At 40.8% G+C, this 16,953-nt stretch overlaps 2 protein-coding genes across 2 annotated transcripts; both read left to right on the top strand.

Annotated features, from left to right (window-relative positions):
* Nucleotides 1–1,082: 1,082 nt before the first annotated feature.
* LOC311505316 (ubiquitin-conjugating enzyme E2 D2-like) lies at nucleotides 1,083–6,621 on the top strand. The gene is made up of 7 exons (XM_084568800.1): nucleotides 1,083–1,492; nucleotides 2,685–2,748; nucleotides 3,141–3,172; nucleotides 3,362–3,439; nucleotides 3,791–3,896; nucleotides 3,980–4,073; nucleotides 5,747–6,621. The coding sequence occupies exons 1-7, from the start codon at nucleotides 1,469–1,471 to the stop codon at nucleotides 5,790–5,792; spliced, it is 444 nt and encodes a 147-aa protein (XP_084424926.1). The 5' UTR covers nucleotides 1,083–1,468; the 3' UTR covers nucleotides 5,793–6,621.
* Nucleotides 6,622–7,414: 793 nt separating this feature from the next.
* manba (mannosidase, beta A, lysosomal) lies at nucleotides 7,415–16,051 on the top strand. Its single transcript, XM_084568682.1, has 17 exons — nucleotides 7,415–7,706; nucleotides 8,384–8,478; nucleotides 8,562–8,667; nucleotides 8,739–8,912; nucleotides 9,276–9,399; nucleotides 9,942–10,111; nucleotides 11,073–11,183; nucleotides 11,798–11,949; nucleotides 12,098–12,215; nucleotides 12,547–12,633; nucleotides 12,750–12,917; nucleotides 13,002–13,220; nucleotides 13,988–14,152; nucleotides 14,297–14,441; nucleotides 14,554–14,696; nucleotides 14,782–15,042; nucleotides 15,313–16,051. Exons 1-17 carry the CDS (start codon nucleotides 7,506–7,508, stop codon nucleotides 15,535–15,537), a joined length of 2,664 nt encoding a protein of 887 aa, XP_084424808.1. The 5' UTR covers nucleotides 7,415–7,505; the 3' UTR covers nucleotides 15,538–16,051.
* Nucleotides 16,052–16,953: the final 902 nt, after the last annotated feature.

Here is a 16,953-nt window from a genome sequence, read left to right as displayed (position 1 = left end):
ATAAAGAAGAATGCCCACAACTTCCTGGAAACTAAATAGGCACATCGCATTCAAATTGCTTGTTATGTCAGTGCAAACCAAAAAAAAAAGATCTGAAGAGAATCAGCTCTTGATCTGTTTTTTTTTTTTTAAATCAACTCTTGCGTGCGAGGTGATCGGTGCAGCTCTGAATAATTCTAATGTTTGGATCTGTTCCTGTGCAAAAACACAAATTAGAAGCAGTGTAATATAGTCAATACATCAGTAAAGTTCCTAACTGCAGCTGTTTTGCCAATGCAGGCTAAAAGATATAAAAGTAATTTATTACAGCTGCAGTTTTCCTGCTAACTCAGTGTCCTATTTTGTCAATGAAACCTAAAAGATATTCAAAAAGAAAAACATTTTAGAATCTAGACTCGGCTAATGATCCATATTTTAATTAATTTGTGAACAAGTCTGCACTAAATAGCACTAATAATGTCCATGTTCCTGTTCAAAAACAGGAATCAAGTACACGTGTCTGGGGCCCAGACGTAATCAAAGCTTCACTTATCCCGCTACATAAGGTGGCAAATTGAAATATCCTGTTTTATCAATGCAAAAGGATTTAAAGGAGAAAAAAAAAAACATATTTGAGAATCTAAAATCAGTGCTTCCATGTTTAGTTAATTTGTGCGCCAGTCTGCGCTAAACAACACTAATAATGACTTTGTTTCTGCACAAAAAACAGGAATTGGGGCCACTATAATGTGGTCCAGACATCATCAAAGTTATTCATTACAGCTGCACTTTTCCTGTTATTAAATTTTACAATGTCTGATTAAAAAAAAAAAAGTGGTTCCTTTAACCGCCAACCAGATGCCACACAGTCCCCGTGAGGTCCAGCCCAGAAACGTGTATTAACATAAAAGTCAAGCTTTAACATGTAGTTAGCGCCAATTACAGTGTGCCACTAACATTTAGACCTGTATTATTAATTACAGACTTGCATGTTGTGGCTGTCATACATGTTGTGTGTTTCTTTTCTTTTTTTTTTCCAGCAAGCTTGTAACCAATCTGTCATCACATCCGCCCCGTCACTCAGCAGCGAGCTGCACCGCCTTCACATCATAAAGCTTCAAATACATGTAGACGGCCGCTAGTTGGCTAACGGCCGAAAACGAAAGAGGAGTTTTCGTCGACCGGGTTACTTCACCGGGCACACGCACTTATTCAGCTTCCACCGGGGATAACAGATAACCGAATATACGACGCTAAAACTGCGAAGGAAGGGAGAGAGAGACACCGACGGACGGTTTATAACCCAACTCCGCGCATACGTAGTTTTAGCTCGCTAGCCGGCTAACGACGCTAGCTCGAGAAGAAAGGCCTACAGGTTGACCCAGCGTAAATTATTTAGCGGGGAGCGAATCATCCTGGCATATCACAGTTGCCCCTCACTACTTGGATCGAAAAACCTTCGAAGTAAAGAACAGAAGACGGAAAAAGGATGGCCCTGAAAAGGATCCACAAGGTAAGACGGCGTCGTTAATGTTGGCTAACGGCGTTAGCTCGCCTCGCTAGCCTCCCACAATGCAGCTGCCGCTGTTCTCGACCCAGTATCGTGTGAAACTAGGCGGTTATTCAAGTCGGAGAAAGCGTTAAGTTTAATTTTCTTTCTGTGTAATATTTGGTGGTTATGAAATCTAAGTAAAATTTACTGTTGGCACCGGCTAACTCAAATAAAAACCGCTTAACGTTCGGTTTCAGACATGTTTCAGTTAGCTAGCTACTTTAGCTTGCTGGCTAACGTTAGCAGTTTCAGTTACGGTATCAGTCGAAGTGGATTGACGGCGAAAAGAGGCCTCGTGGATTGCCCAACACTTGATACGTCCACACGAAAGCACATATAACTTAAACACGACCTGATTAAATCACTAAAACTTTAACTTTAAATTTAAACATTTAACATTTTGTGTCTTGGTAGTAGTTGGGCTAACTGATTAAACATTTCGTATTGGTGGTGCTGGTGCTTTGGGGTTACCAGAACCAGTGACTCATTTTTCAGTGTGAATTCGTGCTGGTCGCCAGAGCTCTGTGTCCATGATACACCTCCTTGGTATTCGTTGAGTCTCTTTAAGTCGCAGGGTGTGTGTTTGTGTGTTCAGGCAGTATAGTGGAGGAAAATGGCTAAAATAGGAAAAAGGCGTGTGAACACAGTAGCCTGGTTTCTTAACTCTCCTGTTCGACTTGAATCTTCTTTGAGGGAAATCCATAAACTTAACTTGTGAAAATATACATATATATAAGTGTGTATGTGCGTGTGTGTGTGAAGGCCAGGGTGCGGCATTGGCCTCCACCTCTCTTTTTAAAATAGCTTTAGATCTAAAAATAACACACACACCATAGTATACAGTATAGACTTGGGTCTTGTTTTGCAGTGAAGATGATAAACAAAGTGGCCCCCCTGGCCCCTGAGCTGGTGCAGGGTTGAACTTGGAAGAGAGTTGCCAGAGATAACCAGGCTGAGGAAGTTGTGAAATAAATGAATCCTACTCACGTAGCAGCAACCCCCCCCATGCCTGTCCCCACTCTCCGTGTTGACATTTGGAAGTGCTACACAGTCCCTCACATTGATTTTTTTTTTTAGATCACCATCATTGTTTTGTCTCTAAAAGATTACTGTGGTCTAATTGGTTATTGTTCTAAACCTCTTTTCATTACAGGAGCTTAATGACCTGGCTCGTGACCCTCCAGCACAGTGCTCAGCCGGCCCTGTGGGAGATGATAGTAAGTGCCTGGTTTACAATTTTATTTTAAGGAAGAAAACAATGTCTGTAGTTTCTCTTGATCACGGTCACATCTTCTAATATAGTGTGGTGTGTGACTAATGGCTACAAAACCCCAAAATATATATGATAATGTATAATTTATGGAGCAGAAACTGTTTCTCTTTACAGAAATGTTTGTTTATGGTTGAACTAAAGCAGTTTGTAGTGTAGGGAAAAGTAAAACTAAGCTAATGTTACATTTGTAAACTGGAGTAATCTTATTTGAACTGAATCTAAAAACGAGAAAACACTGTTACCAGGAAGCTGCTTGAACATTTTAGAAGCCTAGTTCCTGTCAGATCACATACCTGTGACCTTTCCCCGTTTTAATATTTACTTTCTGTTTTGCAGTGTTTCACTGGCAAGCCACAATCATGGGACCTGTAAGTACTTTATGATATAACTCTTGCTATCTCTCTACTTGAAAGCAGAACGGTGTTAAAACGTTGCACCGAGGTTGTGTCACTGGCCACTTTAAATATAATCTTGCGATAGAGATTGTGGTCTAATTTGGTAGTTGGAGGAAACTGTGGTCAAGTAAGTTTATAATTGCTTTTTTGTTTTCCTTTCAGAATGACAGTCCATATCAGGGAGGTGTTTTCTTCTTGACAATTCATTTTCCAACAGACTACCCCTTCAAACCACCCAAGGTAAGTGAGCCCGGTGTAGTAATCACAACATAAACGGACCACTAAGTTTCGAGGACTGGGTAGAAAGCTAAACTTTCAAACCCTAAACAATTCCCTGTTATAATATTATGAACACAACAAACATTTCCCTGTAAACAAAACCGAGCCCGGCCGGCCATTTGGCAACAACAAGTTGTGTTATCTGCTTGACAACCTGCATGAAGTAATACCTGTAATTCCAGAAGTTGACAGTCATGAGGATCAGGCGTCACTGCCTCGTGTCAAGGAATTCAAATTACATAATGATGATTTTGTTGTGACTTTACCTTGCCTAACTTACCTAACTTTTTTTTTTCTCCCCTCCTCCCCCAGGTTGCATTTACGACAAGAATTTACCACCCAAATATTAACAGTAACGGCAGTATCTGTCTGGATATTCTCAGATCACAGTGGTCTCCTGCACTTACTATTTCTAAAGGTATTCAGCTGTTTATTACAACAAATGTATAGACTCAAATTCTGGTAAGGCGTTTTCTAATGTCTGTGTTCTGTTTGTTGTAGTTCTTCTCTCCATTTGCTCACTCCTATGTGACCCAAACCCCGACGACCCACTAGTGCCAGAGATCGCACGAATCTACAAAACAGATAGTCAGAAGTAAGTACATGTCTTATGTGAATGACTAACTATTCTACAAAGTTCTGAAATAGCCCTGTAGTACTTGACCTTTTTTTAATTGCTGTAGTTTATTTAAAATGAACCTGTAGTGAACCTAGTTTCACCCCGTCAGGTACAATAAACTAGCTCAGGAGTGGACGACAAAGTATGCCATGCTTTAGGGTAAGGCCAAGAGCCAGCAGTGCATCTTGGCTAGTGCTTTGTGGTTGGATGTGTTGTGATTCTCTGGTCTGACTGGCATATATAGAGGCTTGGCTCTTTGTTATGAAGTATATCACTGCAGTGTACTAATCTCTGTAATCTGTTGGTGCTAGTCAGCTCAGGTCTTTGGTTTTTACTCCCTGCAGATGGAAACCGTAAATAAACAAGCCACAGATACACTGATCTCTTACTGCAGGCCAGAGAAATCAAGATCCAATAAACGTAATCAATCTGGTTTTCTGTTCCATGAAGCTACACTTGAATACTTTTAAATCATCCAATTTATTGCGGACCATTTTACCAACGTGCGCTGTAAGTTTTCGTTCCTTTTGGCAGAATTTAAAATCAACTTGCAGAGACCTGAGAGAGGGAGGGGGAGACGATCCATCACAGCTAATGATGGGTTGCCTTTATTTCTCACAGTTGTTATTGTTGCGTGGTAAAGCACTCGTCTGCAGGGACCATCGTGGAAAAATGTTCTTTGCTGGTGCATTCGAGGACATGCCAACCGTTTGGTTGCCAAAAAGAACAGCATTCATGAGCCATGATGTCTGAAATTGAAGCCTAGCGGACAAACAATAAGGATAATGTTAGTTACTTGCATGAAAAGGTTGCTGTGGCAGCAGATTATGAAGCATTAGGTGTTCTAAGATGCAAAAGTCTGAGGTGACAGCTGTGTCACGGTGTAATGATAGAACATTTCAACAAGTAAATGGATAACAAACCATTGGCTGTGAAATGTGCTGAAGTGAACACTGTTCAACTGTTGAGGAGGTCCGTCTAAACACGCTGTTAGGAAAGGATATACGATTTAGCAGCTTGATGTTTTACATAGTTTCAGGCTCATTGAATAAATATGCAAATGAATCATGGAGCAGGAAATGAAACTAATTCTATAATAGGAAAAGGAGCCGATACAAAGTGAGACATTCAAAAATAAACTTTCACTTTGGGAGTTCTAGGCCATCGCACTAATAAAACAATCCTCATAGTAAAGGGGCATAGACTCATTGGGTGCTAATTTTGCGTGGGGGAAAACGGGAAATATTTGCATTGAAGCTACAATTAGTTTGACATGAATCATTAACTTTTAGTGCATTTAATTCCATTTTAAATAATGTTCATGTAATCAGGGTATTGTATGTGCATGTAAACATAGCCACTAACTCAAGCATGAAAAAGTTTGTTCTTGCAAAAAGTATATATTTGCCATACTGGTGCATAAAGACGATGCTTGACTTGAGAAATGTTGCACTGTTTGAAATTAGGACGTTAAGACAAAATCATCTTGTGCATATACTGACACACTTGGTGTTTGTGGCTAACCTGGCTTGACCTGATTTTGTGCACATGCATCAAGATCTAGCTGGAGTCGTGCACAAGTGAGAGTTCTTAAAGCCAAACATGATCACTGTAGTAATATCACTTTCCTTTTTCTATCTTCTTTGCAGATACACCAAAATGGCAAAAGAATGGACACAAAAGTATGCGATGTGATGGCGTCCTTGGAAAGCTGGTGGAAAATGTTGTTGCTGGTTCAAACTTAAAATTCCGGGATTCAGTTTTTCTTTTTCACTTTATTTTTATTTTTATTTTTTTTTGGTTTTTTTTTTGGTTAATCAGAGCATTTTACCCCTCTTCCTTTTTCCACCTGACGCGCTCATAAGAAGATAGTGTTTCCTCTCTAGGACACGTGCCAGTTTCTGTAACGTCTCAACTCCTCTGTTTTTCTATGGAGTTAAAAAATAAAAATAATAATAAAATGAATAATTATGGTTCTGAGCACTCGGCTTGAGCATGCACCAGTACGTTTCTTTTCAGCCCGAAATTGGTGATGTTAGTCATTTTACTCTGCACACACTTAGTAGAATCTGATGCAGCTGGTGTCCCGACACTGAACAGCATTTAACCCCACGATGGTCCCGCTGGTCGACCGACTGGATCCTCTGGGGTTGATACTTCACTGTAGGCTGGGTTTCTGAGAGCACTTGTAAAAATAAAAGCCTGCATTTTGCCATAACCTCAATTACTAATGTCTCAAATTGGCTAAAAAAGAAATATAAAATCTGCATTTTCGTTTTGAAATCTGAGAAGGAAAATTCTGCTAAAGATTGAGGGTTAATGGCTCCTGGACTGGTGCGACGTTGCTATGTTCTGATCAATAGTATAGGAATCTATTACCTGAGGAAAGAAGTGTATCTTATTCCACTATCAAAGTGTGTGTACAGAGAAGCACAGCAGTATATATCAATGTTAAGGAAACAAAATATAAGAACTTCAATGTTGTATTTTATGCATGTTAATAAAGGTAGGCTATTATATCTGATATGTTTCTGCAAATTAAGTGGATTGTAAAGGTTGAACAGTTGGAAACAATTTGGTTCCCCTCAAAGGCTTTCTATTTCTTTTCTTTTTTTTTTTTTTCTGTTTAGAAGCCAGTAGATGAGCAGTTAGTTTTATGCCCACTCAAACACTGTCTTCTTGTAGCCCTAAAATACTGATGCAAAGCTAATGGTTGATAATCAACTTGTGGCTCTGTTTCTTTTTAGTTTTCCCTTCAATAAAGTTACTTAAACCATAAAAATAAAATACTCTTGTGCTTTTTGTCATTTGAAATAAGTGAGCATCTGTTGAATGTTGTTACCAATATGTTTTTTAATAGTTTTTAATGTGTCTGGAAGATAAAATGGGAAAAATCTGGTCATATTTAGTCCGGCCACAAAGCGCTTTATAGCTTTTCTCAAAGACTTTTTAGAGTTTAAAATCTTATCTATGGTTATAACAATTTCCAAAAAGGGTTTAGATTTTTATATTAAAAGAAAGTGTACTTGTTAGGGAAATCTTTTATTAATGCTCTAATGTTTTCGAAAGTGTTTTGAGTAGTATTAAGTATAGAAAGTATTAACAGGAAACTGAAATGTGGAGACATACAATTTTACTTTCAAATATTAATACAAATATATTTATATTTTTTTTTATAAATATATTTATTGGAAGAGGATTTTATCTTTAGAAAACGTGTGAGGGTGGGTAAATAAAGCGTTGAACCTTTTCGCGCCAAGACTTCCTTCCGGCGGTCAGCTGACTGACACGAGCGGGTCATGTGACAAACACGGAAGTACGCTGTCGGTAAACGCAAGAAAAATCCAAGAAAGTGCTCTTCTGGCGAGGATTTCTTGAACTTACCGCAGCTAAAACAAACCACGGACCATGAAACTGTTTGTAAACGGTTTTATTTGTGTTTCGCTGTGTTTGTTTTCCGGAGTTTTGTCGGCACCTTCTCCAGAGAAGGTGCTAACTCTGAGTCTGAACGGCAAATGGAGGCTGTCGAACTCCAACGGGTCCGTGTCTCTGCCTGCAGAGGTGCCTGGATGCGTCCATTCATCTCTGCAGCAGCAGGGACTCATCCAGGTAGGACAAATTAATTATTCATGAGTAACACGTGACTGAATTCACTGTAGTCTCTGTGCAGTTTTCTGTTATTGTTGTGCAGCTGGTGCCAAATTATTGATGCAAATGGATTTTGCTGCAGAAAACATTAATATATTTACAGTACTGCTCAACATTTTTAGCCACTTGTTGGTTGCATAAAGATGCCAATCACACAAGAGGATGTTTTTTCTTTTAAAGGATAAATTATTAGTGTTTAGACTGACTCATACTCTAATGTTAGTATAAAAAAACCATCATAGATATGTAATATTGGCTAATTTTCTTGAATAAACTAATACGCAAACATAATATTTCTGTTTCTTTTGCTCCAGTGGGTTCTCTTTGACTACTTTCAGGACTTTCAGGAAAATCCACTGATGTTTAGAGTTGTTTTTATGCAGAAAATATGTTACCTATCACAGTAAGATCACAGTAAGAGCAGATTATTTTCTTTTCGCGTTTGCTTCCTGGTCACTGCCTCGATGTGTTGAAACTTTATCTTTATCTAAGAAGTGGTGACACTGAGTCAGACTTCAGTATTTCTTCCTGTTCTTGGCATGAAAATGTCATTAAATAGTCTGCAGTGGGTATGAAATGAGAAGAAAAAAACAGGAATGTAATTAAATTAAACCTTGTCTTCTTGTTTCTTATTTCAGGATCCATATTTCAGGTTCAATGATTTGGCTTATCGATGGATTGCACTCGACAACTGGACGTACACGACCACATTCACTGTACCTGTTGAGATGAGGTCAGTACCATGATTATTTTTATTTTTTTTATATATATATTTTCCCTGTTTCTGACTCTCCTGTGTATTCTGTGCATTAACAGGGTCAAACAGAAGGTGCTCCTCGTCTTGGACGGCGTGGACACTGTCGCGTCACTTTCTCTGAATGGGATCGTTGTGGGAAAGACGGACAACATGTTTCGTAGATATGTGCGTCCAGTTTCACATTAATGCATCAGTCATGTGTGTTCTGTGAAATAACACCTGTTTCTGTTGTGTAGGACTTCTCGGTGAGAGACTCGCTGAAGGACGGGGACAATGTGCTGAAAGTTAGTTTCCTGTCTCCAGTTCTTTACGCGTCTCAGCGAAGGAACGCTCACTCGTCCTACAGAGTCCCTCCTGAGTGTCCTCCAGATGTGCAGAAGGGGGAGTGCCACGTCAATTTCATCAGAAAAGTATGTCCTGCCGTGTCTTTACCCTATTTTGAATCACCTGAAAGTAAAGTTATAAAGATTTTTACTGTTAATTGAGTCGTTTTAAATTGAAACTCTGTTACTGAGACAAAGAGGGAGATAGTTATAATGAGATAGTGGCCAATTTAGAGACATGAAAAGTTTAATTACTAGACATAATATGGTTTGCAGGAATTAGAATATAGTTAAAGACTTGAATTTCAACTTGAGCATCAAGCTTTTCAAAAATCGTTCTGTTACCTGTAATTTTATGGATAAACTTTGATTCTTTTACCAGTTTCTTTCTATAATTTGTTTACGTTTTAATGAATTAACAAAACAGCTGTATCGTCTGTCCTGGTGCAGGAGCAGAGCTCGTTCAGTTGGGACTGGGGGCCTTCGTTCCCCACGATGGGACTGTGGAAAGGAGTTCGTCTGGAGGCGTTTGATATCGTGCAGCTCCTCCGGGTTTCCTCTGTTCCGCTCTACGGTACGTGTCATTTTATCACTTTATCACCATTAAAAACACAGCCTGGATAAACAGAGATGTGTTCAGACATAAGCAGAACTTTTAAAAACGCCTCTTATCTGATAAGTTGAATTATTTATGTGTTGCATAAGAGCAGTTGTGTAACATGCAGCAGCAGCAGCAGCAGCAGCAGCAGCAGTTTAAGACCTTCAGTGTTTTATTACACACTGGTTTCACTGGATAATGATTGATCAGAACGTTATTGGAAAGTACCAGAGTGAACTCAGCATTTATTCTTAAAACCCCACCTACTTCCTAGAAGCAGGTGAAAACAAACTCAAGGAATTCTTCACAATTTTTTACTCTCTGTGTGTTTTACTGTCTCATTATGGGACATGTATACAAAGACATTAATATTTCCTCCCTCTTACAGAACTGAAAAATACTAGTCGACCATTTTCCCAGAATAAATTCAAGTATTATTGCCTCTTGTGTTTTCTTTCCTCTCTCTCTGTTTCCTTTTGTGTTCATGTGTAATTTATATAATGTGTCCGTCTGTCCAGATTCCAGCTGTGATCAGTGGAGGCTGCAGGTTGAGCTTCTCGTCAACGCCGCTCAGACGTCAAACATCAAAGTCACGCTCTCCGTACCCGAACTGGACTCGGAGCAAACCTTCCAGACAGGGATTCTCCAAGGAAAATCCAAGAACAAGTTCACCTTACTCATCAGCACGGTCAGTTCTGTTTGTGTGCAAAAATTAAAGTCGTTATAGTGTGCTGATTATTATGACCACCTGCCTAATATTGTGCAAAAACAGCCCGACCCGTCAAGACGAGATGTTAGCAGCAGATCCTTTAAGTCCTGCAACTTGAGAGGTGGAGCGTAAATGCATCAAACTTTTTTTTGCCTAGAACACTCCAAAGATGCTGAATTAGACTGAGGTCTGGGGAATTTGTAGGCCAAGTCGACACCTTGAACTTGTTGTATTGTTCCTCGGACTATTTCGGAACCATTTTTCAATTTGTAGTGCAAGTTTTCTCCAACCACGGGTGAGTTTCTGGTTATTGACAGACACGGGTCATGCCAGTTTCTGATGTGCAACACCCACAGATGTTCATATTTAAACCAGAATTCCACACCAGTTGTTTTAGAGCTGAAGAAGCTACTTGGATTAAACGTCTTCAGGAAACCCTGAATGTCCAGTTGCCCGTGTTTCGGCTTGTTTTTTGGATAAACCATGACCTGGTTTATCCTGTCATCAGAAAGTACCGTTTCCATCATAGTGTGTCCGTGCTTAGGACGCTTAGGGAGGTGGTATGTGTCCAAATAACATCCACATGAATGGAAGGACCCAAGATCTCCCAGAAGGACACTGCATCTGCTGGCTTGTCTTCTTCCCATAGTCAGTGCATCCTGGTACCACATGTGCTCTTAGTAGCTGATGCACCCAGCCGTCCACACGATGTAAAAGAAGAAACGATTGACCCAACAGGAGATGCTCTGTCTCGCCATCACAGTCTCTCAAATCCTTCCACTTCTCCGTTTGTCCTGCTTCTAACATCAACTCTGAGGACAAAATGTTCACCACGATAACCAGATAATCAATGATATTCTCTCTGTTTTGGTCATAATGTTATGGCTGATCGGTGTATATATTGTCATGACCGTTACTGTATTTTTTCCTCTTCGTCCAGAGCAGCCAGGTGAAGCTGTGGTGGCCCAACGGACACGGGGAGCGGCCCTTTAACAATCTGACCGCCAGAGGATTTCTGGATGACTTTTTGATCTTCAGCGCAGAATCTAAGGTCAGAGGTCACTTCCTGTTAACGCCTTCATGTTCTTTTGACATAATTTTAGGCTTTTTATTCAGGTGGTTGTGTTGGAAATGTTTGCAACTGAACAAGGTTTTGATGGAAAAAATGTGTTAAATACATAAAGTTAAATCACAAACATCAACAATCAACAATCATAAACAACTAATATGATGATAGTCGCGATTCAGCCCAATTCATTTTTGGTAAGCTGATCTCAGGTTAAGCATTTAGGAAATCAAATGTGTGAGCCAAATTCAAAGTGTGGTTTTGTTGTCTGCAGGTAAATAACTTTTTTTTTTTAAGTTCTGGGTGCAGATGTTTAAATTTGATCATAATAAATCAGAAACACCTTAAAGGAATTTCTTCAAATTTGGCCCAGACGTTCACTAGGACTCTAGGATGAACTGTAACCCCCACGAAACATTTAAAAAATCAATTCAATTTCCCACTTCACCTACTGACAGACAGAGATGTAAACTATAACTTGAGAGGCTGGCAGGGGCAGACCAGCCCACGAGGCGCTGAAGTCTAGTTTGTCTAGTTGAAGCTGATTTTACTTTTGCTCCATCCTGTCCATCAAGCGCTGATGAAAGTCTCTGCTGCAGGTCTATTTTCGCACGGTGGAACTCGTCCAGGAGCCGATTGTCGGCTCTCCGGGCCTGAGCTTTTATTTCCGCGTCAACGGGAAACCAATTTTCCTGAAAGGCTCCAACTGGATCCCAGCCCACTCCTTCCAGGACCGAGTCACCCCCGCTGTGTGAGTTTTGCTCCTCAAAGCGGAGCGAGGCGAATATTAATCACATCTTTTGTGTCCGTGTTTTTTTTTCCAGAATTACAGAACAGCCACTGTTCAGTTTTTCGGTTCTGAATACATTAACACTACCTGCTGCGTGTTTGTCCTGCAGCTTAAGGAACTTGTTGCAGTCGGCGGTGGACGCTAACATGAACGCCCTCAGGGTCTGGGGAGGGGGAGTCTACGAGCAGGATTTGTTCTACGAACTCTGCGATGAGATGGGGATCATGGTAACTGCAGCCTCAACAAATGTCAACATTAATACATCATAATGTAGTCAAATCTCTCAATGAGACAAGTCAGTAGTGAATCCTGGTCATAGTAGATCACCTTTAGTTGATTTCAGTGAGTAGGACACAGCCTGTTCTCAAAATATAAAGAGGTTCAGGTAAAGCAACAGCCTTACCGTTTGAGGCTTTAAAACCAAGCGACAAAATCTGAAAAATCAATTCTGAAACCAGCAAAGGGCAGCAAGGATAGGTGTAATGTGATTAGAAGCCTGGCAGCAGTGTTTCACGTATTGTTTCACAGATGGCTGCTCATTAAATTTGTCTCTTTAAGGTCTGGCAGGACTTCATGTTCGCCTGTGCTATGTATCCCACCGAGGACGACTTCCTCCAGACGGTAAGAGAAGAGGTCGTCCAGCAGGTGAGTCTGAACACATGTGGGGTTTTGTTTCGTTGTCTCTTGGTACACATCCTTCTGTGACAGGAGTTTTAATTTGCCAAGTTTTCTTATTATATTTATGGTATTTAACTCGTCAGGTTCAGCGCCTGAAGTCACACCCCTCTGTGATAATCTGGAGTGGGAACAATGAAAACGAAGCGGCTCTGGCTACGGACTGGTTCAACATCCCAGCTTCGCAGAGGCCTATGTACGTTAAAGACTATGTGACGCTTTATGTGAACAACATAAAGAAGATTGTGCAGGAGGTGAGAGTCCATTTGTGCCACATTTGAGAAAGATTAGTAAACGTGTAGTGACTCTAATCCAAGATTTGACAATATCTCCCTCAGGAGGACCAGAGTCGTCCATTTCTCGTCTCCAGTCCGACGAACGGCGCCGAGTCGGAGCAGGAGGGATGGGTGGCGGCGAACCCCTACGACCCTCTCTACGGAGACGTTCACTTCTACAGCTACACCCGCGACTGCTGGGACTGGAGGAGTTTCCCACGCACGCGCTTCGCCTCTGAGTACGGCTTCCAGTCCTGGCCTTCCTTCTCCACTCTGCAGCCGGTGAATGAACATTAGGATATTTACTGTATTCAAGTATTTACATCTGAATTTATTATTTTTTATGTCTAAGAAAAGGACAAATGTTTAGACTTTGAAAAAAACAACTGACCTTAATACAAATAACATAGCTGATTATACACCGATTAGGCATAAGATTATGACCACCTTCCTATTATTGTGTAGGTCTTCCTTGTGGTGACTCGTCAGAGAATAGACAAGGGCCTTCTGAGGGTGTCCCATGGTGTCTTTTAGGGGAGGGGCCTCTGTGGATCATCCCACAGATACTTGATCAGTTTAGGATCTAGTGAATTTGGAGGCCAGGTCAACACCTTGTGCTGTTCTTCATGTTTTTTTTAGTTGTTCCTAAAGTGTTTTTGTGTGTGTGTGCCTGTGTCAGGCTGCATCCTGCTGGGAATGGCTGCTGCCATCAAGTTGTGTCATTGCTATGGGGTGGGGGTGTCTGGTCTGGTCTAGGTGGGTGCTACATGTCTAAGTAACATCCACACCAATGAATGCCAGGTCCAAAAGTTTCCCAGCAGAACACTGAATTGTCACAAGATGGTTATTCACTTCTCCTGTCAGTGGTTTTAATGTTGTGGCTGATTGGTGCATTTATTATTATCTAACTGCAGCAAAAGGCGACCAAGTTTTTTAAGCCAGAACAGAAGAAGAAGAAGAAGAAGAAATGCCAAAAGAGGATAAAGCAGATGTTCTAATGTAGATGCTGATTTTCACAGTAAAACCTTTTTTTTTTTTTGACGCTGCAGGTTTCCATTAAAGAAGACTGGAGCTACGACAGTAACTTCACTTCCCACCGTCAACACCACGAGGGAGGAAACAAGCAGATGTTGCTGCAGGCTGCTCTGCACTTCAACCTGCCAAACTCCACAGACGCCCTGAAAAGATTCACAGACACTCTCTACATCACTCAGGTAAACCTCCTGGACCTCCCTCACATATATCTTTTAAAACTGCAGACGTTCACCGACATCCTGACGCTGGCAAACTGTAGACGGCCTTAAACCCCCTGGTCTCGACTACGTTACTTAATATGACTAACTGTAGTGAATGTGCAGGTCATGCAGGCCCAGTGTGTGAAGGCTCAGACTGAGTTTTATCGCCGGAGTCGGAGTGAAATCATTGACGGCGAAGGTCACACCATGGGCGCTCTGTACTGGCAGCTCAATGACATTTGGCAGGCGCCTTCCTGGTCATCGATTGGTGAGTGGACATTTTTTTAAACTGACTGAATGGATTTCAATTTATGCTTGTTATAAATAACTGAGATTATTTCAGATTAATGTGATTTTTCTCTCGTTGTCTTTGTGACCAGAGTTTGGAGGGAAGTGGAAAATGCTGCATTATTTCGCGCAGAGCTTCTTCTCCGCTGTGCTTCCTGTCGCCTTTGAGGACGAAGACACGCTCTTCATCTACGCCGTCTCAGATCTGATCACTGACCTGAAGCTGAGGGCTGTGGTACGTTTCCACTGGGAAACCAGATGTGTTATTGTACATACTTTATACATATTTAAACACTCATGTGTATTCTTACGTCTATCAGGTGACCGTGTACTCCTGGGACGACCTGGATCCAGTCTGCACGCACACGTCCGACCTGCTGCTCGTGCCTGGAGGAGGCGCCGAAGCCATTTTTAAACAACCTGTCGCCGTCCTGCTGGCGGGATGCGGACACTGCACCCGTCTCACCTGCCTGCTCACCTTCCACCTGGAGGACGACAGCGGCAGCCAGCAAGGTCCCACCAACCACCACTTCCTCTGCTCACCCAAAGACGCTCAGGGGCTCCAGAGACCCAACATTACAGTAAGTTTTGATAATGTATTAGTTGTACACAGGTGTAAAATGATGCTCACAAACAACATAACAATAATAACATTTCAAAATAAAAAGACATTTATTAAAACATTGGGTTTGAGTGTGCAGAAAACATTTAAATTTAACAGGAATTTAGAACGAAAACATGAGGAGGATGTGACTAATTAAGATGCACATGCATAGTATATTACGAAGGGATATAAGTTTAAATGAAGACAAAAAATGAGTCTTTTGTTAACGGCGTGGTTTTCCCTGCAGGCGAAGGTGCAGGAGGATCCGAACGTCTTCACAGTTACCCTCCACTCGGCCTCTGTGGCTCCGTTTGTCTGGCTCGACGTGGGAAACATCCCGGGGCGATTCAGCTCCAACGGCTTCCTGATGGTTTCCAGAAACAGGACGGTCAGCTTTAACGCGTGGCGTCCCACCAGCGTCGCCGAGCTCTCCGCATCCCTCACCGTCACGTCTTTAATGGACGTATGCTGACCTGAGATCGTGAAGTTTCCATGTTGAGTTCAGAATCAACAGATGGGCTGAACCGGTGCAGGGCCTGGTCTCTTGTTGGAGGCTAGAAACCCTTCCTAAAGTGTCCTAAAGATATATTTTTACTCTAGTACACTGTGCCAAGAAATGTGAAAACACCAATACAGTTTTTATCGTTTCGTACAAGAATGACTGGTCATTTTCAGCCTGGTTTGAGGTGTGTATTTACTCCAACATCTTAGATTTATTTATCTAAATTAAAATACAGATAATGAACCAAGAAAAACGCACTCCCTGCACTGAACTATGGTTCGTTTGTGAACTGAAAACTGTACTTTTGCCTGTTTTGCACAAGTACTTGACATCATGAATGTGTTGTTTCACATGCAGTACTGTCTAAAGTGTTTTGTTTTGTGTTTGTAATTGTATTAAATCACTTTGTACAGCTTTATTTTAATAAAATAAATAGAGATCAAAATTCTAGGAAGCAACTTCTACTGCAAGTCTGCCATCTTTAATAAACTACAAGTAAAAACTCAAATACTTGTAGGCCTACTGTAGTATTTCTGTTTTATTGCATTATCATATTTCTTCTGCATTCCACTCCACTTAACTTACCTTAAACTGTTTTATTTGAGTTTCTACTGAAGATTTTTTTTAACAAAAGGGAGGATTCTCGGGGAAGTTCTGAGGTGTGTCTATTAACGTAACATTTACCTGCTATACATTATCGCTTAATTATAAGAAAATCATCTTATAAGCCAGACCAGGGAAGATATTATTCATCAGCTTCATTTAGTTACGGCTATTAACTGTTACTAGCTAATTCGGCGTACTTAATATTCAAATACAAGCTCAAATTAAGCGGAATATGCTTAATATGAGCCCAGTTGGACTCACTGTATGCATGTACAGAACTTCGCTATGAATCGTCGGGTTTTTAAAATTTCCTCAAAATCAGTTTCAGCGAGAGACAGTTAGCACAACATTCAATGGTGTATTGTAAAACTAAAGGGATAATCGCTGTTTCGGCGTTTTTAATTTTCCAAAATGTAAACAATTATGGGCTAAAATGAAGATGAATATGCAGTACAGTGTTCTCAGTGTACGCGTGTACAAAACTTTCCTGAGAATAGTCATGTTTTTAAGGTTTCTTCAGTGACAAAGGTGAAGTCTTAAGGTTTCACATTAAGTGACAGGTGACACAAAGATAAATGGTTAATAGCTAATTCGGCATATTTCAGTGTCCAATATGTAAAGAAATATATGGTAAAATTAGGCTGAAAGGGAACACGGTGTAAGGAATATGTAAGGAATACAGGTTTCAGAACTTGCCTGAGAATCGTAAGGTTTTTACGATTCTCCTGCATCAGCGTAATTCACTGATACCTGTCTCTACATTGAACTATGCTTACCAAA

Source organism: Chelon labrosus (assembly GCF_963514085.1).
Source record: "Chelon labrosus genome assembly, chromosome: 20".
NCBI classification, from domain to species: Eukaryota; Metazoa; Chordata; class Actinopteri; order Mugiliformes; family Mugilidae; genus Chelon; species Chelon labrosus.
Note: the sequence above shows the minus strand (reverse complement) of the source record. Positions and strands in the feature narration are given on the sequence as shown.

What these genes read in the sequence shown, in the direction of transcription:
- LOC311505316 (XM_084568800.1), top strand. Translation starts at nt 1,469, where the DNA reads ATGGCCCTGAAAAGGATCCACAAG. An exon ending in CCCTGAAAAGGATCCACAAG is followed by an intron (nt 1,493 to 2,684) that starts GTAAGACGGCGT and finishes TTTTCATTACAG; the next exon opens with GAGCTTAATGACCTGGCTCG. An exon ending in TGCACTTACTATTTCTAAAG is followed by an intron (nt 3,897 to 3,979) that starts GTATTCAGCTGT and finishes TGTTTGTTGTAG; the next exon opens with TTCTTCTCTCCATTTGCTCA.
- manba (XM_084568682.1), top strand. Translation starts at nt 7,506, where the DNA reads ATGAAACTGTTTGTAAACGGTTTTATTTGTGTTTCGCTGTGTTTGTTT. An exon ending in GCCTTCCTGGTCATCGATTG is followed by an intron (nt 14,442 to 14,553) that starts GTGAGTGGACAT and finishes CTTTGTGACCAG; the next exon opens with AGTTTGGAGGGAAGTGGAAA. An exon ending in TCCAGAGACCCAACATTACA is followed by an intron (nt 15,043 to 15,312) that starts GTAAGTTTTGAT and finishes TTTTCCCTGCAG; the next exon opens with GCGAAGGTGCAGGAGGATCC.